This window comes from Dendropsophus ebraccatus, chromosome 9 (assembly GCF_027789765.1).
Source record: "Dendropsophus ebraccatus isolate aDenEbr1 chromosome 9, aDenEbr1.pat, whole genome shotgun sequence".
Classification (NCBI taxonomy): Eukaryota; Metazoa; Chordata; class Amphibia; order Anura; family Hylidae; genus Dendropsophus; species Dendropsophus ebraccatus.
This window is the reverse complement of record NC_091462.1, coordinates 33,755,767-33,780,112: the sequence shown is the minus strand read 5'-3', so window position 1 is coordinate 33,780,112 and position 24,346 is coordinate 33,755,767. Positions and strand designations below refer to the sequence as shown.

Genomic DNA, 24,346 nt, shown 5'->3' with positions numbered 1-24,346 from the left:
TTTCTGTACCTTGTATAAGATAATTCAGCACACTGTATATACGTAAACAGGAACAAAAGACGTATATACACCATATCTGTGTACAGAGATAAACACGGACTGGAAGACAATTCAGACAAGTACAAATGATCTCAGAAGCCCAGTTTAATGATAATGATCTTTAAGTTGCAATAATTCTTAGTTGTCAACAAATAAAGGTGGATGTGACAGGATGCAGATGGGAGCTGCTGAGCAGCCTCCACATACAGGTCTGTGAGAATTCTGTTATACAGCGATATAGAAACAGTGATCAACATAGTCTGCAGTCTAGGTTACATGGACTAGCTCACAAGTATAGCAGTTCTGTAACAGACTGGTTAGGCCGGTAGGCTCTGTTCACACTATCTCCTTTTAAAAAGTGTCCTTAAAGGGGTACTTTGGAGATTTATTTTTTTTTATCAACTGTTGTCAGGAAGTTAGAGATTTAACCCTTTGAGGACCAGGCCCAAAATGACCTAATGGACCGCGCAAATTTTGATCTTAGTGTTTTCGTTTTTCCCTCCTAAGAGCTCTAGAACTTTCAGTTTTCTATCTACAGGGCCATGTGGGGGCTTGTTTGTTACAGAAATAGTTGTACTATGTAATGGCGTCTTTCATTCTACCATAACATGTATGACGGAATCCCAAATATATTATTTATGAAGATATAAATTGGTGAAATCGTAAAAAAGAATGCAATATGGTAACGTTTGGGGGGTTCCTGTGTCTACGTAATGCACTATATGGTAAAAGCGACGTGATATCATTATTCTATAGGTCAGTCCGAACACAACCATATGCAGGTTACACAGATTCTCTGTTATATATATATATTTTTTTTTAATGAAATCCTTTTTTTTGGCAATTAATTATTAATAAAATGGGCCTACAGTTTTATTTTTTCACCTACGGGGCTGTATGGGGTGTAATTTTTTCCACCATGATCGCACTTTTTTCCCTCTTTTCGTGTACGCCATTCACCATTCGCAATGACGTTTATTATATTTTAATAGATCGGACAATTACGCAAGCTACGGTATATTATATGTTTGTTTTTATATGTTATTTATATACTGGGATAGGGGGGGGGGGGGTGATTTCAACTTTTATTGGGGGAGGGGTTTGGGGGTAGTGTATTGGTGTTTTTAACTTTTTTTTTTTTTTTTTTTTACTACACATTTAAAGTCCCTTTGGGGGACTTTTACATACAGTACTTTGATTTCTACACTGATAATTGCTATGCCATAGGAATAGCATTGATCAGTGTTATTGGCGCTCTGCTCATTGAGCCTGTGCAGGCTTAGTGCAGCAGATCGCCGATCGGACCACGCGGAGGCAGGTGAGAGAACCCCGGCGGTCCGTTTTAACGATCAGGACCCCCGCAGTCACACTGCGGGGCTCCTGATTGGTAAGTGACAGGGGACTCCCCCTGTCACTTACACTTAAACGCCACGGCCGCACCACCATTGCGGTGTTTAAGGAGTTAATGACACACGGCAGCGCAATCGCTGCAGCGTGTCATTACCGGTGAGGTCCCCGCTGCTGATTGCAGCTGGCCCCCACCTGCTATGAAGCGCGCTCCGCTCCGGAACGCGCTTCATAACCGGAGAAACACCCAGGACGTATAGTTAAGCCCTAGGTCGTCTGGGGACAGACTTCCATGGCGTAACTATAAGCCCTGGGTTGTCTAAGGGTTAATTACTTGAATTTTTTTTTAACACAAATCTTCCAGCACTTATCAGCTGCTGCAGGGAACAGCAAGGGGCAAATTCTTTGTCTGACACAGTGCTCTCTGCTGCCACCTCTGTCCCTGACAGGAACTGTCCAGAGCAGGAGCAAATCCCCATAGGAAACCTCTCCTGCTCTAGACAGTTCCTGTCACAGACAGACACGGCAGCACAGAGCACCATGTCAGACTGGAAAGAATACACCACTTCTTGCAGGGCATACAGCAGCTGATAAGTTCTGGGAGGCGCGAGATTTTTTAAATAGAATTAAATTATAAATCTGTATAAAAACTTTCTGAAAATAATTTGAAACCAGGAATCAATAGTGAACAGTCCCTTTAACTCTCTAGTGTGAACACAGCCTTACCGGCATTGTCTGCAGCCTTTTAGCACAGCAGTCAGAAGTGCAATATTAGCAAATATAACTTTTAAACTGATTTTTATAATATATTTTTTCTGCAGCATTCTTCTCCACAAACTTTAAATTAGAAAAAAGTAAGAAGGGCCTCTATACCCCCTATATGCAATACTGTAGATACACTATAGAAACAGCTCTAGGAGCGCACTCTCACCATTGCAATCAAAACCAACCACAACATCAAACATCAACATTTATCCATCCGATTGTGATACAGGGTCAATATCACAAAGTAGCTGTTATACTATCACAGATTTTCTTTTTTTCTCGTTTCTTTTTACAGCCACAATGACCGGTAAATATACCATCTATATTTGCCAACAAGGGCTCAAAAAAAAAAAAAAAAAAAAAAAAGGCACAACAAAAAGTGCGACATTGCAAATAAAAAAAAAAAAGGCCGATAGTCAGTAACAAACGCAAAGAAAGTAAACCAGAACAAAAAAAGGCACAAAACTAAAAAGGTTAAAAAAAAAAAAAAAAAAAAGGTAATTTTGTACGTTTAAAGGCAGAGATCATAAATCCAACCTGCAGGGGAGGACAGCAATACAGTGATGGTTATAAAATACAAAAAATAATGGGGAAAAAATACAGGTTAACAGGAGAAAACACTGAGTATCAACTGTTTAATCTGTTAAATAAAATAAATAAGTGCCCACATACCATGCTCCGGTGACGTTCGGAGAGGAGCAGCCTAGTCACGTGGACTCCTATATCTAATAGTTTATTTATCAACAGCCACACTATGGAGCCAGAGTTTCAGCCTAGATTAGGGGTTACCTAGAACTAGAAAAAGCACAGCTACTTTCCTGCAAAACAGCACTACCCCTCGCCTCAGGTTGTGTGTGGTATTATAATTCAGCTCTATTCACTTCTAAGGAACTGAGCTGCAAACCCCACACCAAAACTAAGGACCAGAGTGGTGCTGTTTCTGGAAGAAAGCGGACATGTTTTTCCAAGTTTAAGTTAGCTTTGCTTTTGTGGACAAAAGTTTTTTTTAACAGGTGCATATACTTATTGTAGTATTCCATTAGTTCTTGCTAAGGTCACTCCACATATGAAGAGCGGTGTCTGAGCTGTTTTCTTGCTCAACACAACTGGTGTCAACCAGGTACCTGTCCAGGGTCCATAACCAAACATAAAATGGCATGCAATGTTACTCCATCCAACCCTAGGAGACATTTGATGCAGTTTTCAGTGAACTTGCAAAACTCTTTGGGTTCGGCACAGTCCTACAAACCCGATCACTCAGCGTTTGATTCCCCGAGGCTGCAGAAGTTGGATACCGCCCTATGGCTGTATCCATGTTTTCCAGAATTCTCTAGGACGGCATACAACTTCTGCAGCTGTGGAGTCTAATGTGTAATTAGCCACATATAGAAGTAGGCGGAAGGTTGTAAACCACTGCCATATAGGATCAATTTAGTTGTTCATTTTCCCCATACTGTACTAAAATCATTAAGCAATGAAAAAAAAAAAAAAAATGAAGTCCAGATCTAAGAGTGTGTACCAGTATTTGCTGGCTGCATACAGAAAGGGGGTCAGCAGGCCAAATCTATCAATCTGCCCCAGAATTTGGGGGACATTTGGTGCGGTGTTGGAATATAATATATAGTTACAGCTATTGCAAGGCACTGTGGAGTTATATTATCATACAGACATAATAAAGAGAGTCCAGCTCTCTAAGTATTATATATTCCACACAGGTTACTGTATATATTGTTAAAGAGGTTGTTCTATCACAGGGACAAGAGATTTGCTGACTGTAGCTTCTGTATTCTACAGTGGTTATGCCATAAATACTGGAGGGTGGGGCTCCCCGTCTATGCTGGGGACATACGGGGAGCACTTTTTTTTTTTTTTTTATAGGGGTGGTAGAGGTACAAGTCACAACTCACCCAAAATTTAGGGTCTGTGAATACAGTCTGATGAAGAAATTTGTACAAATGCGAAACACGTAATATAATACAGTAAAACATCTAAGAAGAACGCTGATGCCCGATGGGTTTCTGTGAGCAGCGTCAATCCAAAGGGTCTGTGATTACGTCTAGGGCTGGTGCACCACTCTTATCCATGTTAACTCTCTGGCTCCACAGTGTATTCATTTTTTACATAATTGTCTTTTTTTTTTTTAATTAAATTTATACAAAATAACACAAAAGTGTCTATAGGAAAAATTGGTTTGAGGAAAACTTGCAGTTACAAAGACGTCTAGAAGTAAAACAGGGGGGTGGGGGAATCCACATGCCTCCTAAAATCCAGTACTGTAGCCCATAAAAAAGTATTGCTAAGGTAACGCTTAGCCTCACAGCACATCAGATACTAAAATACAGACAAATCTAATAAAGGGGGAGGGCACAAGAGGGAACAGGCAATACAGTAGAAGCAAATTGCTTTTACCCGAAATGCTGGTTTTATGAAAGAGCATTTCACCTAAAATAAAAAGTTCCAAAATATTATCCAGCGTTAGAAAAACATTACTGCTTTCCTACAGAAACAGCGCCACTCTTGTCTTGAGTTTTTCAGTGGTATTGCAGCTCAGTTCCATTAAAATGAATGGAGTAGAGTTCTAATGCTACACAGAACTTGAGGACAGGGGTGGCGCTGTTTGTGAAAGAAAGTAGCCATGCTTGTCTAATCCTGGATAATCCCTTTAAAGGAGTTTTATTTATTTTTTAGGTTCACCATAAAAAAAAGACATCAGCTGTGCAGGGGAACCAGGCAGCAAGTGTTCAGATCCCCTGCAGCGCCACCACAAAAAAGAAAATGGGATATCCATAATATGATATGAACTATTAAGGTATATAGACTTCACAGAGGTAGAACCTGTTCCGGAGGACTCAGCATGACCACCTAGTACATGGTCATGCATTTATTTCAATGTCTGCCATTTAATACCATATTTCGCCAGCAGTGGCCGCTGTAGGAGAATCGTTCTGCTACACTTAGCTTTCTCCAGTGATTGTTCAGGGTTTCATCTACTGGACCTGAAGGGGGGGGGGATGAACAAGCCCTTTAAACAGCAATTTGTAAGTTTTTATATTAGAGGAAATGCTCCTTATCATCAGCCATAGTCTGGCACTGTCTTACAATAATCAGCTTACACCCTATTGATTAGCTTATGAAACATGAGAATATATGTCTATACATTCTACTGAGTTATAGTTGTCTACATGAAATCTAGATTTTAGTGTTTCCTGAATCGATCGGCCTGACACACTGTGCAGCTTACAATGTGTTTCCTTATGTATAACTGGCTGCAGGAGGCAGGGGTGAAGCTGGTACAATACAGGTCATCACAGAATGCACAGTTTATAACCACTGAATTATATATAAAAGGTGCAAACCGGACAAGAAAACAGTGAGAGTGACAAGCCGGGTCCAAGATGTGCCGGAAGCGAGGGCCGTTCAGCTGCTGCGGAATGTGGTCATGTCTTTAGGTTCGCTGCTCGGCACGCACCAGTCGTCAGCTTCGTGGTTAGTTTTATAATGTTTCCATGCAGATTTATTATACACCGGGAGTCTCTCTACTGATTCGGAAGACAAAGCCTGAATATAGATGGAAAAATAGGTTATTGAAGGAGAAGTGAGGCAATGATAAAAAAAAAAAAATCATCAGCTGGCTCAGCCAATCAGTGACTGCAGCAGTGTCCCGCCCCAATCACTGACTGGCTGAATGGGCAGTCCATCAAACGGGTTATGACGTCAGCTGTGAAGGAGATGTCGGAGCCTGGCGGGGGTCCTAGAGCGGTAATATAGGGCTGCAACAACATGGGGAGAGGTGAGTAACGATTGTTTATTATTAGAGATGAGCGAACCTGGAGCATGCTCGAGTCGATCCGAACTTTTGGCATTTGATTAGCGGTGGCTGCTGAACTTTGATAAAGCCCTAAGGCTATGTGGAAATCATGGATATAGTCATTGGCTGTATCCATGTTTTCCAGACAACCTTAGAGCTTTATCCAAGTTCAGCAGCCACCGCTAATCAAATACCGATCATTCGGGTTCGGATCGACTCGAACCCGGTTCGCTCATCTCTATTTATTATGTTTCTCCCGTGCCCTGCCACTTGCAATTTGTTTTTTACATTGCCGGATTCCCTTAACTACAGCCTGAAAGTGGAGAAGTCGGGGTATTAAATAGTCACTAACCTTTCCACACTTTGGAAAAAACAGAAGGAAATGAATACACAAAAATGTGTAATAAATCTTACTAGATAAATCTAAAAAGACAGGTCTGGTCACTAAAGTATCAGATGACAATTGGGGGGGGGGGTCTCTCTTTAACCCCCATGTATATATACGTTCCTACTGTACATACCCAGTGCAGTAGGAATGTATATATACGTTCCTGTAACTGACGGGGTTATTGATGACAGCGGGATAGCGATCCCCGCTCTCATCTGTGTTAATGAGATTCATTAACCCCTTAAATGCCGCGATCTACAGCGATTGCGGCGTTTAAGGTACTCAGTGACAGATCAAGCATCAAGAGTGTAGAAAGGCAAATCAGCTCACCATGTGTGCAATAGTCAGTGGTGCTGGTCCTCAATTACGTCTGGAGCAGGTGGAAGGAAACAGAGATCCGGGCCATTTTCCGGTGGCAATAGGTAAAAAGTGGAAGTCCACAGCTCCAAGTAAAATGTAAAGTCTTTATTAGAAATCCTCTTAAAATCCAAACATAACAATAAAAAACATGCCGGCGTGTTTTTTATTGTTATGTTTGGATTTTAAGAGGATTTCTAATAAAGACTTTACATTTTACTTGGAGCTGTGGACTTCCACTTTTTACCTATCTGTCACTGAGTGATCGGTGTACAGTCTGCTCTCAGGCAGGCTCTATACATAGATCACAGATAACACTGATCTATGCCATGCTATGGCATAGCATAGATCAGTATATGCAATCTAATGATTGCATATATTACAGTGTTAAAAGTGTTTAAAAAAAAAAAGTGTAATAAAAAAAGTTTTCAAAAAGTATTAAAAACCCCTTATAAACCCCCTCCCAATAAAAGTTTAAATGACCCCCCCTCACATATCGTAGCGTACGGAATTGTTCGATTAAAATATAATATTATTGTTCCCGCACGGTGAACGGCGTAAACGGAAACAAAAAAAAACAAAAAAAAGCGCCAGAATTGCTGATTTTATTAAATTATATATCACAAAAAAATTCATAGAGCAATCAAAATTTTTCTGCTACAACAATATGATATTAATGAAAACTAGAGATCATGGCGCAAAAAAAGCCCTGTAAGTGGAAAAATAAAAGTGCTATAAAAGGCGGGGGGGAGGACCATTGCATTAATTTGACCCGGACTTTTGTGCATCAAAGGGCTGTCTTGAAAGGGTTAAAAGGCATATCTGTAGGAGTGCCTAATATTGATGTCCTCCATATTGTTGCTGCCTCTAAAGATGCCATAAAGATACAGTATATGATGTATCCTGCAAATTGGTGACAAATGGCCGGAAATATTGCCATGAACACACACAATTGTTGATTCTAAAAACTTCTGTGAATGTTCCGGTACAAAAAAGCATAATAAATCAACAAATCATCCTATTCAAAGGGGTATTCTCATTATTAGGCTATGTTCACACAACCTTCTATTTTTAAAAAGCACGGCAGTTGTTTTCCATTAAAACGGACGTTCTTTTCATACTGCAAAGATATGCATTAAAGACAATGGAACAACGGCCGTTGCTTTCACACAATGCATTGAACAACAAATTGTTCAATGCATTGTGTGAAAACAATGGCCAATGTTCCATTGACTTCAATGCATATCATTGCAGTATGAAAAGAACGGCAGCTGCTGGATCAGTGGTGAATTCTGCCAGAGATGCCGATGACGGGTACACTTGTAATATTATTACAGTGCAACCTACAAACTTCATATCCTGCCATACCTTGATATATATAACAGCATCAGTTCCGTATCCTTCTAAAGAATATAACTTCAGATCTCCTTGAAAGTAGCGTGCGTAGAGTCTGGATATAGGCAAGCCGTAGCCGAACCCCGCCTGTTTATCACAAAGGAAGGAGCAAAAATTACAAAGTGTTAATATATCTTACAGGTATCATTTTAATTTGGAATTTTGAAGTTATCCTTCACTAAAACGTTGCAATAAATCAGCAATGAACAATTCTAGAAGAAAATAAATTTTTTTGATCATTGCAACTCCAATGAAAATTATCACAATAAGCCTTTGTTCACACTACCATTGTGATTCTGTATTGGAGGTTCCATCACTTTTAATGTCAAGAACAGCCTGGGCCTGCAGTATAACTTGCATCAAAACAACAGACACCGGTCATAAGTCAATGGGGTAAAGCAGTTGCAGTTTGGATCCATATGATGGATACAACACGGCAGAGTGGCTTCCATTAAAAGGGAACTCCAGTGCCAATGTCAAATCAACTGGTTTTGAAAAAGTTATAAAGGTTTGTAATTTATTTCTATTTAAAAATCTCCAGTCTTCCAGTATTTATCAGCTGCTGTATGTCCTGCAGGAAGTGGTGTATTCTTTCCAGTCCGACACAATGCTCTCTAATAGACAGAGATGACAGCAAAGGAACGGTCTAGATCAGTAACAAATCCCCATAGAAAACTTTTCCTGCTTGTGACAGAAGAGAGCACTTTGCCAGACTGGAATAAATACATTACTTCCTGCAGGGTATACAGAAGCTTATAAGTACTGGAAGACTCAAGATTTTAAATAGAAGTAAATTACAAATCTATATAACTTTCTGAAACCAGTTGTTTTGAAAGAAAAAAAAAAACAAAAAAAAAAAAAAAACACACACACTGGATAACCCCTTTAAAAACTGAAGCCAAGACACCAGATTAATTCAGCTTCCAGGAAAATAAATGTACTGTAATATTATTATTATTATTATTATTAATGTCTCCTATTTTTACAGGCTGCACATGAAATGTTGGTGGCATATTGTGAGGTTAGCATGTTAGTTGTGGGCTTACCAGTGGTACTGCACGAGAGGTCTCCATTCTAGGAAGAGGGGCCGTAGAATACATGTAGTTGAACAGTCTATCAATCTTCCTGAGAGGCACTCCACCCCCGCGATCACTGAGCTGGAATAGAACAGGAAGCACTCTGTAGGTTCACTGTTACTGCATTGCTTATTTACGCCTGGAAAGTCTTAATGATGGGAGAATTTTTTTTATATATTTTTAACCTGAAGACTTTCTGAATGCATTGTATCTAACGTAAGTACATTTTATACCCATTCCTTATTTGCATGATCTCTACTTGCAGTCATTGAATGGAAATATTTATGGCTTACTTCCTGAAGATTAATAATCTGTAAGTGTAATGCGAAAATGTATGATGATCTGCGAGATTGGCGCTCTTTTGTAGAGCCTTTATAAAGGGCACAACCAATCGTGTGACCGAAATACAAATACATTATTAATGGCCCACACATCTCCTGCTTCAGCTGACCACTTTTTCCCTGCTGATCACTGACACTTTTACACGGCTGATTATTGGCCTAATTAGCATTTCTAGCATAGCTGCCAAGAATCAGCCTGTGTAAAAGGAGCTTTAGACCAGAATTGGTGGATTCAGCAAACATTACATTAAAACCAGTAAATCAACAGCAAGCATGGGTCTTGAAAAAGAGAAAGAATGTGCCCCATAGACTTCCAATATGCATCTATCTCCTTATAAGACACGGAGTCAGGAGAGGATGGCGCCGAGTAAGATCCTTTCCCGTCTCGTTCTCCCTGAGCACCCAGAACCTGACCGGTCAAATCTCTCAGACGTGTCAAATGTTTATTTTGTGATACTGTTTAATTTGTGGAAATAGAATAAGTTTCCAGAAAGTTTTGCACCGCAAAATGCAAAACTTATGTCTGTCTTCCGCTGGCGCAGTGAAAAAAACATGGAGAAGTGCACTAACCTTGACTGTTAAGTCTTCACTTCCCAGCGATACTCTGACTTTGATGGGAGGATAGACACCTTTATCTGCCTGGAATTCCATGGTAGCACGCATTGCATTCTAAGCAGAAGGAAAAAAAACAACTCAAAGTCACACAGTCACCCATTTACTTGTACAGGAATGAATATTTATCAGCAATAAAGAACACATGACGCATTTTACGGCAAGTACTGATGTCTGACCTGACCTTAGCCCTACTTTACTGGGCAAGAAAATCTAAATGTACATTGCAACTTTCAGCTTTTTAGATTAGATGATCATTTAAGTACAGGAAAGGGACAGACGCCAAAGGCAATGACGTGTATTGGTCTATGCAAAAGTCTATCAAGAAAGTAAAAAAGAAAAAAAAAAAAACTTTTATGCTGGCGGTCATAAGGGCGGTCCCTGATGGCTTCTCCCTGCCCCACCCATATAGAAACATGGACAGATCAAGGCTGATGGGGAAGGAACAACCCACTAGGGACCACCCAATGACTCAGGATCCAGCAATCATGGAAGTGATGATAGGTTCCCTTTAAATTATATTACATACAATATCAATTGAACTTTGGGCCATAACAAATGATGGTGTATACCTTGGATAAGTGGTAAAATAACCAGGAATTGGATAAGGACTGAATCAGCGGTATGCGGCCAACAGCATTGGAGCTGCATACCGTTCTGCTTCTGGACGGTCAGTAACCACTTACAATTTGTGTAGAAAGCACATAGCACACTCTGCATAGCCACCCTCTACCTTGCCAACTTCATGAGGGTCCTTAAAGGGGTATCAACCCTATAAGAAGCCAGATTTTATACAATATAGCTTGTGAAAATAGATTTTTCTAAAACCAGACTCCAAAATTAAAAAAAATAAAATAAATAATAAATTGCATTTACACACTGCTCTGTTTATGTGTCTATTACTATAACAGCCTCAGTATTTAATCAATGGTTAGGGATTTTAAGTTTTTTTGGGGCAATTATTAAATGAAAACATAAATGATAAATCTGGAGTCATCTCTCACCAACAGGATAACATTTTTGGAACCAATGTAAAACAAATGAAAAGAAGATATAAACTGGACAGAAAAGATGCAGAGAACAGATCACACACCTTGAAAAGCTCAAACACCATATGGTAGAGGTGAGAGGGGACGTACACCACCTGAATCGGCTGTCCTGGATTCTGGGCTGGGATATGGATACAATAAAATGGACATAGTCAGGCATCAATATCTTATTTAAAGGAACTTATTTGAATGGGCACAGTCATTTCCAAGAACATCTGATAAGTCAAGGCTACTGAGACAAATAGAACAGAACAATATTGTGCCATTTGTATGAAATTGTAGTTGCCTATTGACTAACAGCAAACAATTAACAATGATTTTAGGTTCAGCTCAAAAGATGCGATCGACACCCGAGCGTTTTTTAGCACGTTGCCTGCATTCATCCGAAACTATTATTGTTTAAAGTCAAACAATATAACGATTTTTTTGCATGATAATCATTCTGTGTAATAAGGCCCTAGGTCAGGGAGACCATAAAATACAATTAGAATACCCACCATTAAATTCTGCAAGCTCCAGCTCGGGAGAGCTCATGTAATACAAGTCGCACAGGTGTTTTGCGTTCTCATAGCCATCTGTGGAAGAGCAGATTAGTTATTAGCAGATAGGGGTCTATTCTATTCTTATAACAAAGTTATATAAATTCTTCCTCATGTAGCCTGCATTTCTCAGCCTTGAGGCGTACCTGTAGTTTCAGGGAACTTTTCAGGATAAGCTCTCATGTGTGAGCACTAGAGATGAGCGAACCTCGAGCAGGCTTGAGTCCATCCGAACCCGAAAGTTCAGCATTTGATTAGTGGCGGCTGCTGAACTTGGATAAAGCCCTAAGTTTTTCTGGAAAACATGGATACAGCAAATGACTATATCCATGTTTTCCACATAGCCTTAGGGCTTTATCCAACTTCAGCAGCCACCGCTAATCAAATGCCGAACGATCGGGTTCGGATGGATTCGAGCATGCTCCAGGTTCGCTCATCTCTAGTGAGCACATAAGTAGTAGCATTATTTCCAGTCATTATATAATTTGTATATAGAATTTTTCAACAGTTTTCTCCTCTGCAGGCTCCATCTCGGATTTTCAGTTGTCCCTGTGCTAGTTGGGGGAGCCTAGCTGCTATGTCTCCTAAACACTGGACACACATAGAAGAGGGGATCCTTGTCCCTATATCTCTGTAACACACCTTTAGACCATAGGATATAACAGAGCAGTGCGAAGCTGTATAAGCTGTAAATCAAGCCCTGGGGTAAGAGATAACACTTATGTCTGTGTAACTTTCTGCCATCAGTTGATTTAAAGGGGTACTCGGAAATTTTTTTTCTTTCAAATCAAATGTTTTAAGGGGTACTCTGAAAAAAAAATTCTTTCAAATCAAATGGTGTCAAAAGAGAAAAGGTTTTCTATGGGGATTTGTTACTGCTCTGGACAGAGCGCTGTCCTATCTTTTACAGAGGTGGTAGCAGAGAGCACTTAGTTAGACTGAAGAGAATACACACCATTCTCCGTAGGGCATACGACAACTGATAAGTACTGGAAGACTTGAGATTTTTTAAATAGAAGAAAATTACAAATCTATATGACTTTCAGACACCAGTTGATTTGAAAAAGAAATCATAGGAAGTTCCCTTTAAAAAATATTCCCAACGAGCGCAGTGTGCAGTGGACGGGTGCAGTTAAAAAAAATATATTTCAACCTAAAAAAAGAAAAAAAAAAAAAAAGAAAAATACCCCTTTAAGTGAGATCCAGTTGATATGATGTATTTGTCTATAGGGAGAGACCGGTGAATTACACCTAGCAGGCTGAGGAGAAGCCAGTTGGGACCTCCTAGATGACTTTCTTATTGTATGCCTCGCCATGTATCATGGCTTACTCAGTACATTGACAGCCCCAGGAGCTCTGCACCCAGCCAAGTGAATGTTAAAGAGGGTTATCCAAGATTGGAAAAATATAGCTATTTTCCTCCACCAAGCAGCGCCACTTTCGCACTCAGGCTGTATGTGGTATTAAAATTTGTCTCCATGCACATCAATGGAACTGAGCTGTAACAATGCACCCAAACAGAGGTCAAGAGTGGTGATCTTACCTCTCACAACATCAACCACATTGCATGTTGGGTCTATGCTGCCAATGTGTTTTGGATGGGCCGGGTTCACCTTCACTTTTCCACCAAACAATAGAGCTACAATACAAAGACAGGATTATAACAATTAGGAACATATAATAATAAGTCAGTCTATATAACAGCCAGTATCTGACATATCCCACACTTTGCCTGACCGGGTGGTGAACCAGCTATAGCAGCTTGTAAGGACAGTCAAGGGGCAGCTACTACTCTGCTCAGATGTACAGCCAAGCTAGAAAATCTGGTTCAGTGCAAGTTTATACCCTGAGGTTTATACCACTGACTACCTTTATTACTTGGCTTACTCATGCAGCGGGCAAACACTGCCACACCTTAATGATTCTGCAAAAGAAAAGCCTGTGGAGCCTCATCAAAGAGTCTCGAAACACAGGGCTACACCTTAATGATTCTGCATACAGCGGGCATCCGTGTACATGCAAACACAGGAAAGGAAGCTGTGAAAGCTAAGATTAAGCAATAACTATTTGCCTATACCATCACCTGAGGAAGGGACAAAATCCAACCCCAAAATGTATTGCAGTAGTTGCAATTAAGTTTTTAGTGTCAAGGCCCTATTACACCAAGAGATTATCGTCCGTTACGGCCAATTGGCTAGTGCTAGAGATGAGCGAACCTCGAGCATGCTCGAGTCCATCCGAACCCGAACTTTCGGCATTTGATTAGCTGGGGCTGCTGAAGTGGGATAAAGCTCTAAGGTTGTCTGGAAAACATGGATACAGCCAATGACTATATCCATGATTTCCACATAGCCTTAGGGCTTTATCCAACTTCAGCAGCCACCGCTAATCGAATGCCGAACGAAGGGGTTCGGATGGACCTGAGCATGCTCCAGGTTCGCTCATCTCTAGCTAGTGCCAAAAGCTAGTGTTATGGTGCGTTTACACAGAGAGATTTATCAGACAGATTTTTGAAGCCAAAGCCAGGAATGGATTTGAAAAGAGTATAGATCCCAGTCTTTCCTTTATGACCTGTTGTCTGTTTATAGTCTATTCCTGGCTTTGGCTTCAAAGATCTGTCAGATAAATCTCTGTGTAAACGCACCATTAAAAGGCAACGATTAGCCGGCATGCACAATGTCAGCTGATCCTTGTCTTTTAACATGTTAAAAACTACAACAATACCGACGTTCTGCTGGCTACTGCTCCGTGCAACAGACCTCTGCTATTCCCTATGGGCTCCCTGGACAATCTAAAGATCATCTGTGGAGCCCCTACCGCAGCTCCCTGCACTTACCCGCTCACTGTCGGTGCGTGTAATAGCGCCAGCAGCAAGTGGGGAACAAAGAGCAAGCGAGCACAGACCTAAAAGGTCGGCGCTTACTTACTCCTCCAGATCAGCCGGTGTAATAGGGCCCTCAGTCTCCTCTTCACTTGCATTAGAAGAGAACCCCCCCCACACACACACACACACACACACACACACACACACAACTTTCCTGCTTGAGGCAGGCCCTCTTACTTACTGTGCTGGTTTAGAAGCATCCTAATTGATATGCGGCTCATAAAGAAACGATCCAGGAAATACTGCACATTCTGAGAGGTGACTGGATCCACTCCAAAGCTGTCCTTGTACTCCACAACGCCCTGCGCCATGGTGGGGATGACATCATTGTGCCGATTTCTGATGGTTATTACGGAATCTGTGAATCTTTAGATAAAACAATAAATCCATCACTGAAGTATCCATCACTGCTTTCTGCTCCCCACTACCCCTGTGACTGTGAGGGTGCAAGAATCCAAAGCAATACATTTCCAAATAAAAGGGTGCCCCAAAGGTTATAACTAATCTTCTGTCCCATGGGTCTCCAAACTGCAGCCCTCCAGCTGTTGCAAAACCACCATTCCCGTAATCCCGCATGATGGAAAATGTAGTATTGCAACAGCTGGAGGGCCGCAGTTTGGAGATCCATGATCTATTCACTAAATACATACATTACTGAATAATGGGGGTCCCCACCAATCACAAGGACATGTAAGAGGTACTTACTCCCCCAAATGAATGTAATAGCAGCACATGCTCGACCGTCACTCTATTCTCTCACTATGCTGAGCGCTGTACTCTGCCATCACTGGCAGTCCCATTGTCTGTGGGACAATCCCTATAGCCTTGGAATATCCCCTTTAAATGTATGAATCCAGTGGAATCCATACATGTCAATGTATGTGATAGAACATCTCACTGACATCACTTACTGTCTGACGGTGTCTGGATCATCCGTATTTTTGTCTTTAAAATCAACTATCTCCTGGAAGCTCTGGACGTACCTGCAGAGAAACAAACACGTCCGTTACATAAACGATCAGTATGAAGTCGCAGAATTCTACCTTCATGTGTCTATGAATTGGTAGAATGTGAGAGCTAAGTATACCAAACTTCTCAGATGACCCCTTTAAGAAGCTTTAGCTTTGGTTGTCCAGGCATGATGAGGAGTTGTAGTTTTGCAACAGCTGAAGAGCCAAGGTAATGCCTTGCAGTAACACAATGGTCATGGACAGTATCTCCAGTACAAAGCAAAAGCATGCAGGGGCACCCTGCCCATGAGACATGGGAGAAGCACCCTCTAGTTTACTGGCCCAGATACATTTGTTATATAGCGTTAGTTATGACGGCCACATTTATGGATGCTTGTATCTTTAAAGGAGAAGTCCAGTGAAAATTTTTATTACAGTATTGTATTGTCCCACAAAAGTTATACAAATCACTAATATACACTTATTACGGGAAATGCTTATAAAGTGCTTTTTTCCCTGCACTTACTACTGCATCAAGGCTTCACTTCCTGGATAACATGGTGATGTCACTTCCTGGATAACATGGTGATGTCACTTCCTGGATAACATGGTGATGTCACGACCCGACTCCCAGAGCTGTGCGGGCTGTGGCTGCTGGAGAGGATGATGGCAGAGGGATGCTCAGTGTCCCTCCAATGCCCTGTGTCCCTCAGTGTCCCCCTGCCATCATCCTCTCCAGCAGCCACAGCCCGCACAGCTCTGGGAGTCTGGTTGTGACATCACCATTTTATCCAGGAAGTGAAGCCTTGATGCAGTAGTAAGTGCAGGGAAAAAAAGCACTTTATAAGCATTTCCCGTAATAAGTGTATGATGGTATTTTGTAAAACATTTGGGGGGGGCAATAAAATACTTAAATAAAAAATTTCAGCGGACTTCTCCTTTAATGAGAATTTTTTCAGAGAATCTCATTGATTTACAAAGGGTCCATCGCATTTTCTTTTGTTTAACTGGACAGAAGAGCCGAGCATGCTACTCTATTCTGGCCTTTAAAGCAGCACAAACCCGACAGAAAAAAAACTAGTGTACATATGAAGAACCATTGTAAAACAACATAATAGAAAAAGCAGACTACCATAAACACAGTGCAACTTCAGCAGAGGAAAACATCAGGCCAGAAAGCACCTGCTAGGTATGTACCATAGGAAATGCAGAGAAATACTTGGTCCCAGATGGAGCTTGATCCTGGGCCATGGTGCATAGTTAGCACCATGATCACCATTAAAGGGGATTTCCCATTATGAAACTTATCAACAGTCTAAAAAAGGAATATATGTTGGTCTTTCATGCTTTCCTGTCTAGTGTACATCCAGTAATGCACTTCCTGTTCTTGCTGTACACTGTAGTTTGGATTTTAGGCAACTCTTTCTTCCTCCCACTACAGCTTTTTGCCTATAACCCAACCCACTACACATACAGGAGCCTTCCATACAGTGCCAGGAAGAGACACTTGGCTGAGAATAGAGCAGACAGTGTGCATTAAAAGTGAAAGACAAGCAGAAAAGAGCAAAAGGTGGTAACATATCTTAACTATATTTTTCTTTCAAATCAACCCGTTTCAGAAAGTTATATAGATTTGTTATTTACTTCTATTTAAAAATCTCAAGTCTTTCAATACTTATCAGCTGCTGTATGTCCTGCAGGTAGTGGTGTTTCCTTTTCAGTCTGACACAGTGCTCTCTGCTGCCACCTCTGTCCAAGACAGGAACTGTGCAGAGCAAATTACCATAGAAAACCTCTCCTGCTCTGGACAGTTCCTGTCTCGGACAGAGGTGGCAGCAGAGAGCACTGTGTCAGACTGAAAAGGAAACACCACTACCTGCAGGACATACAGCAGCTGATAAGTATTGAAAGACTTGAGATTTTTAAATAGAAATAATCTAAAAATCTATATGACTTTCTGAAGCCAGTTGATTTGAAAGAGAAAAATATTTGCCGGACTACCCCTTTAACCAATATATATTCATTTATTAGGAGGCGGAAAACAGGTTCCATCATCAGGTGGGGCGCTATGGCTCTACAACAGCTCCTTGTCCTGTGCCAGGGCCCAGAGGCTCAACCATCTCCATTGATAAACTGCAACTTGAAGGGACATTGGGTAGACGGATGCTGTCTTATATAAGTGCTGCACGGTCATAGGATTTCATGTGGAAGATTACAGGTCTTTACAGGTCCCATTTACCAGCTCTGCACCAGTTTAATAGAAGGCATCTTCAGGAGGTTGTCAGGAAGCAAATTAATCTCCTTCATTATATTCGCTAGTCGTACAGGCAACTCCTGCCGGAGAAATATAAAGGACGTCTTCTCACAGGCGTTCACCGATCCTGCAGAGAAAAATCATAACAAACCACAAATCAAATACATGGAGTATGGAATAAATAAAGGGGGGGTTATCAGCTAATATTGGGGTGGGGGGATCCCCTCTATCAGCCAGGGGGGAGAGCCACAGCAATAATCATAGCTGCCCATTAAAAAAACAAACTATTTTTCTATGACAAGTAAACTGTATTACCGCTTTTAAGGGTGCCTTCACACGTACCGTATCGCTGCTTATTTCTCACACAAAACTTGCATGAAAGTAGCTGCGTTTGTGGTGTTGAACTCGCCTGTGAAAATCTTATGAAAATCAAAACTCGCATTTAAAAATCGCAGCAAACACGCAGTGAAGATACATGTACATTGGCTTGGCAGCAATCAGTACCACTGTGGAATTGTGTGACAAACTCGCAGCGATACGATACGTGTGAAGGCACCCTAAAGGGGTAGTCAACTCAGACAAAACTTTTTATATGTTGCTGCCCATGGGGAGACTTCCATGCTTATTATTATCTATTCAGTCTCCTTCCCCCAGTTCTAAGCTGCTTCTTTCAGAAGACATTAAAATAAAATAAAAAAAAACTGTAAGCTTCTCTCTCCGTCTCCCCCTCCTCCCTTCCGAGATGGCTGATGTAAACAAATCAGCAACTCTATAATGCTGGGAGGATTGATCACAATGAGTTCATCAGCCACTTGACCTTAGATTAATCCTTCCGGCATTACAAAGAAGCTACAAAGTTGCAGATACAGTCTGCCAGGGACTTGTTTGCATTAGCCGTCTCGGAAAGGAGGGGGGAGACGGAGAGAAAAGCTCACATTTTTATGTAACGTCAGTAGAAAGCAGCAACTCAGAACTGGGGGAAAGAGAATGAATAGACAATAACAAGTATGGAATGAATAGTGTCACATATACAAAGTTATGTTTAAGCTGAATACCCCTTTAATGTTACTATATTTTCTGCACTAAAATCAGGTTGAGGCAGCCATACCCCCACAATCAGCTCCTCAATAGGTGGGCAGCTGGATGACCTTTAAACAACTACTAGCTACTCAGCTAGGTGTACACTCCCTCGCCCTCTCATTAACCACACCTAACTCTTTTATCCTTATGCGTCTCACATCACACAGCAGGGATTACATGCTGCCGCTGTATACACTGGGAAAATTACCACACAAGGGGAACACTAGAAGACGGAGCTGGAGATAATGTCACACAATACTGATTTGTGGACGTGGTAATAACCCCGAGATGCATCCGTCCTCATCATAGTGTTATTCTTCTCTATCTAATGTATGGAGACTACAGAGGGGGATGGATCAAGCTCGTCATACCTCCAGCTATTGCAAAACTATAATTCCCATCATGCCTGGACAGCCAAAGCTTTACCAAAGCATGATGGGAACTGTAGTTTTGCAACAGCTGGACGGCATTTTACAATTGTGGAAAATCAGTACAAAATAAGACAAGGAACATATCTGCAAGTGTACTCATCCTGTTAGGCAACACGACCATATGGTCTTCGGGACTAAATGAAATCTCAGTGTTCCTATTAATATCTATAGCTCTGTGATGTCATACTGATATTATAAGTGCCCCCCCCCCCATCAGACATACACACTGTTTGCCCTTGAGGCATAAGATCACTGCTGGCTATTTATAAGCCTATGACCTAGTACACATGTATACGCTGCTTTATTCAGAACACAGAGGCCATTGAAACGTCTCATAGGAAACGTACACAGCATTAAGTGATCACGTTGCAGCTCATTGTGTTACTGGAGGAACTACAATACAGGACAGACAGAGGTGAAAGGTCAGACACAGCCAAGGTTAGAGAGGCACTGTATACAACCTTTAGCTTACAACTTAAAGCCGTTGGCTGTCAGGACATGCTGGGAGTTGTAGTTTTGCAACAGCTGGAGGGACATGGGCATAAACATTAAAGGGGTAGTTCACAAAAATAATTGGTGCTAGGAACTGCCAGAGATTTGTAATTTACTTCTATTAAAAAATCTCCAGTCTTCTAGTACTTATCAGCTGCTGTATGTCCTGCAGGAAGTAGTGTATTCTTTCCAGTCTGACACATTGCTCTCTGCTGCCACCTCTCTCCATGTCAAGAACTGTCCAGAGCAGTAGCAAATCCCCATAGAAAACCCCTCCTGATCTCCAGACTGGAAAGAATACACCACTTCCTACAGGACATACAGCGGCTGATAAGTACTGGAATACATGAGATTTTTTTATATATATATATACAATTAAATTACAAATCTCTCGCACTTTCTGGAACCAGTGGATTGGAAAGATTTTTTTTAATGTGGGAATATGACACTCCTTATAACCTTGTATTTTATAAGCAGCTCAGAACAGCTGCCGACTGTAACATTATACACCGGGAAGTGAAGAATAGGGAAATGTACTGCACCTCTGTAATACTGTGTATATAACCCAAGCTGATATCAACTGCCCCCTGCTAGTTCTAATGGGATGAATACATGCGTGACATACATCCCCTGAATGGAGAATATGCTCAATTTTCTATTGACAGCATTGGGCACTGATACCCCCCCCCCCCCCCATGATACTTAAAGGGTTTTTCACCCTGTCACTCGGATCTGCCATCACCCACTGGTGGGGGTCTAATAATCCTGAGAATGAGAAGGCCACAGTGTTGGTTTAGGAAGGGGGTCCCCAATACACAGTGGGTAGCAGGGGACCATTCGGGCTAGGGATGATGGATGTTACACAGAGTATCTAGTAACCAGACTGTGAGATGTGACTGGCTGTATTGGCACAGTGTGGCCCGCAGAGAGGAGACAGGCTGGCAGAAACCACATGGTGCCATTCAGCAGGATTTATGAAACAAAAATCAGGATTTTTGAGGCCCAACTAGTCATCTGGGCGCCTTCCTTTCAACCAGTCACTGGGCGTGATTCAAAGCGCTGTAATCTCCATGACATCACTGAGCGGTGGTGCACATGCATGTGTCTGCCGTAAAGAAGACGCCGGAGTGACATGGAGAGTACAGCACTGAGGGACATGATTACAGTGCTGACACGCCCCGTGACCGTGACTAGTTGCCAAGATGACTAGTTGAGCCTCATTTACATATACATGTAAATATTTTTCGGAAGTGTGCCGAGTCATGTAGCAGCATGTTTCCTTAGCGTTATAGCCATTTTATGAGCGACTGGTTCCCTTTAAAATTACAATCTGTATGGTGTAGCTCTTAAAGTGTCACTGTTGTTTAAATTTAAAGTACAGGAGATTAAGAAACTTTGTAATTGGGTTTATTAGCCAAAAAATGCATTTTTATCATGAGAAAGCAGTTTGAAGCTCTCCCTCCTGTCTTCATTGTTCTCTATGGAGAGGGGAGGGGTGGAGGGAGATCAGGCATCAAAACAGGACAACAAAGAGTTAATTTACAGCTACAACACCGGGCTATCTCCTCTGAAGTAAGCACTGACCTCTTTCACACTGTGTAATCCTTGGTTCTCTGCTGGCGACTAATCTCCCTCCTCCCCCCTCTTTATAGGTTACACAGGGCCCCACTGATGAAGAGTCATGATTTCCTGATAATGAGTAGTGAGAGAGAGAGAGAGAGACAGAGAGACAGAGGTGGACCTGGGGAAAGTCTTTTTGAATGCAGATAATGGCATATTTGCCTAATAAACCCAATTACAAAGTTTCTTAAAATCGTCTGTACTATTGATTTCTGAAAAAAAAAAAAAAAAAAACATGGGACTATGCTGAAAATTCATTGCAGATTTTGACCTCCCTATTGAAGTTTGCATGTTAACAATAAAGAGGTATTCCGTTCATTCCATACTCGTTATTATCTATTCAGTTTCCTTCCTCAGTTCTGAGCTGCTGCTTTCTGCTAAAGACACAAAAGTCTGTGTGGGAGAGGTTCGCTTCGTCTCCCCCTCCCTTCTGAGAAGGCTGATGTAAATAAGTCCCTAACTGCAACTCTGTAGCTTTTTTGAAATGCTGGGAGGGATAAACGGAGGTCAAGTTGCTAATGAACTCTGTGATTATTTCTTCTGGCATTACAAAGTTGCAGATAGGGACTTGTTTACATCAGTCTTCTCAAAAGGGAGGGGGAGAGAAAAGCTCACACACGGTTTTCTGTCTTCAGCAGAAAGCAACACCTCGGAACTGGGGGAAGGAGACTGAATATAATTATGGAAGGAATGTCAGTCTCACCATGGGTAGCAATGTATGAAAAGTTATGTTTAAGAGGAATACCCCCCCTGATAGCTAGTCCATACCCCCACTGTGTCCATACCCCCACCCCCCCCCCACTGTGTCCATACCCCCACAGATAGCTAGAAGTGCTTGGCTAAGTGCTTCACTCCCTGGCTGGCTGCTTTTTCCATCTCTTATTTGTCTATTGAGTAAGTCTCCCGTGGCAAGAGAGAGATGGCAGCTAGCTGGGAAGTGACCTTAGTCTCATCTCTATCTAATGATCGCTGTCTGACGTTTTGAAATTTTTTTTAAAGTGACAGCGACATGTTAAAATGTTAAATGTTTAAAGTGTCACTGTAATTTATTTTATTTTTTTTCACAAATCAATAGTACAGGCGATTTTAAGAAACCTTGTAATTGGGTTTATTAGCCTAAAAATGCATTTTTATTATGAGAAAGCAGTTTGAAGCTCCCCCCCCTGTCTTCATGCTTTTTCTATGGAGAGGGGAGAAGTGGAGGGAGATGAGGCACCAAAACAGGACAACAAAGAGTTAATTCACAGCTACATCACCGGGCTATCTCCTCTGAAGTCAGCACTGACCTCTCTGACCTCTGAATAGAGGTTTTCACACAGCTCCCGCTGTGTAATCCTTTGTTCTCTGCTGGCAACTACTCTCCCTCCTCCCCCCTCCCCTCTCCATAGCTCAGACAGGGGCACAAGACACAATTTCCTGATAATGAGCAGTGAATGAGAGAGAGGAGGGGGACTGGGAAAAGTCTTTTTGAATGCAGATAATGGCATATGTGCCTAATAAACCCAATTACAAAGTTTCTTAAAATCGCCTGGACTATTGATTTCTGCAAAAAAATAAATAAATAAATAAATAAAATCATGTGACAGTGACACGTTTAAAGTCCCCAGACCGGCTACTTGATACAACTCATTAGAGGACTCCATTATAGTCCATATCCTGTATTCAGTAAGACCGGCCAGAGAGTGAAGCCTGCAGACGTGCGCTTCGCCTAATAATCCCAGCTGTCTCTGGATGATATAACAAATGACACAAACACTTTAAGTGGGATCTGTCGTCTCTCCTAAATATTTGTATTCCCATAAATTATACCCGGTGACCCCAGACTTATCACCCATCAGAGCTCCTGTGGCCAATCAGCTGCAGCTAAACTACAATTCCCAGCATGCCCAGACAGCCTTTGGCTGTCTGGGCATGCTGGGAGTTGTAGTTTGGCACCAGCTGGAGGGGGGAGGAACCCCCAGGCTGTGCAATGAATGGGTCTGTATGCAGCTTGTCACCAACTCACCAAAATCCAAGAACTGTTTCATGGAGAGGGGGGATGGGGAGAACTTGGAGTAGTAGTCCACCAGGGTGGGGGTGCTGCTGCTGGTCAGGGGGGCACTTCTCATAAGGGCCCGCAGGAGCCGCATTTTGTGACCTTTAAGGGCGCTGCTATAACCAATGTCACCCCCTTTTATAGTCACATCCCATGCACTGCATACACCGGGTCCGTATACCGTGCGCCCACCGAGCCCCTGCGGTGTCCTCTCCGGTTCAAGGATGCGGACTGTCCACTCACACGCGTTTCTACAAGCCCAACCAATCAGAAGCCCAAGGAGACAGAAGGAGGCGTGGCCTCTCGCATAAACAACCGGCGCCATCTTTGTCCTCACAGCCAATCATCGCCATTAAAGTATGCCACGTGATACGTCTGACAGCCAATGAAAACGCCGCCTCGTCCACCTCCTGCTGGCGAATAGGACATGAGGAAGGGGGAAGCTAACCAATCAGCGCTGGTGCAATGTCTTCTATGGAACGTCACACACTGACCGGGGACTATAGATAGGACTGGAAGAACAAGAGCTTTGGAGAAAATGTACAGCGACATCTGCTGTGCGGAAGAGGAATAGGAGCCTGGATTTTTGTAGAATACACAGGCAGCATGTGTAACTCGTTGACGCGGTGCACATTAAATATTTGTGCGACAAAACTTGTTTTATTATATATAGTAAATGATTCAACTGTACTTTATAGGTTGTAGCACAAATGCAATGGAAAAACTGGAAGCTATAGAGCGACCCCTGCTGGATGGGAGTGGGATTATAAACTAGATGCACCTTGCCATAAACTAGTTTGTTGGTGCAGAGAAAATAAAGATGCTACATAGCTGGGAGGTCTTAATTGGAAAATATATAATTCAGTTTAATAGATCTGAGCTTA

At 41.8% G+C, this 24,346-nt stretch overlaps 1 protein-coding gene across 1 annotated transcript; it reads right to left on the bottom strand.

Moving 5' to 3' along the window:
- Nucleotides 1–126: 126 nt before the first annotated feature.
- PDK1 (pyruvate dehydrogenase kinase 1) lies at nt 127–23,808 on the bottom strand. The gene is made up of 11 exons (XM_069982928.1): nt 23,433–23,808; nt 17,790–17,931; nt 15,512–15,583; nt 14,782–14,966; nt 13,260–13,355; nt 11,675–11,752; nt 11,222–11,298; nt 10,087–10,185; nt 9,146–9,256; nt 8,073–8,186; nt 127–5,709 (listed from the first exon to the last, which is right to left on the bottom strand). The coding sequence occupies exons 1-11, from the start codon at nt 23,785–23,787 to the stop codon at nt 5,569–5,571; spliced, it is 1,470 nt and encodes a 489-aa protein (XP_069839029.1). The 5' UTR covers nt 23,788–23,808; the 3' UTR covers nt 127–5,568.
- Between the last annotated feature and the right edge of the window lie 538 nt (nt 23,809–24,346).

Coding starts and splice junctions, on each gene's coding strand:
- PDK1 (XM_069982928.1), bottom strand. CDS start 23,787: ATGGCGCCGGTTGTTTATGCGAGAGGCCACGCCTCCTTCTGTCTCCTT. Junction 17,932..23,432: donor GAAACAGTTCTTGGATTTTG/GTGAGTTGGTGA, acceptor TTTTCTCTGCAG/GATCGGTGAACGCCTGTGAG. Junction 14,967..15,511: donor GATCCAGACACCGTCAGACA/GTAAGTGATGTC, acceptor TTTTATCTAAAG/ATTCACAGATTCCGTAATAA.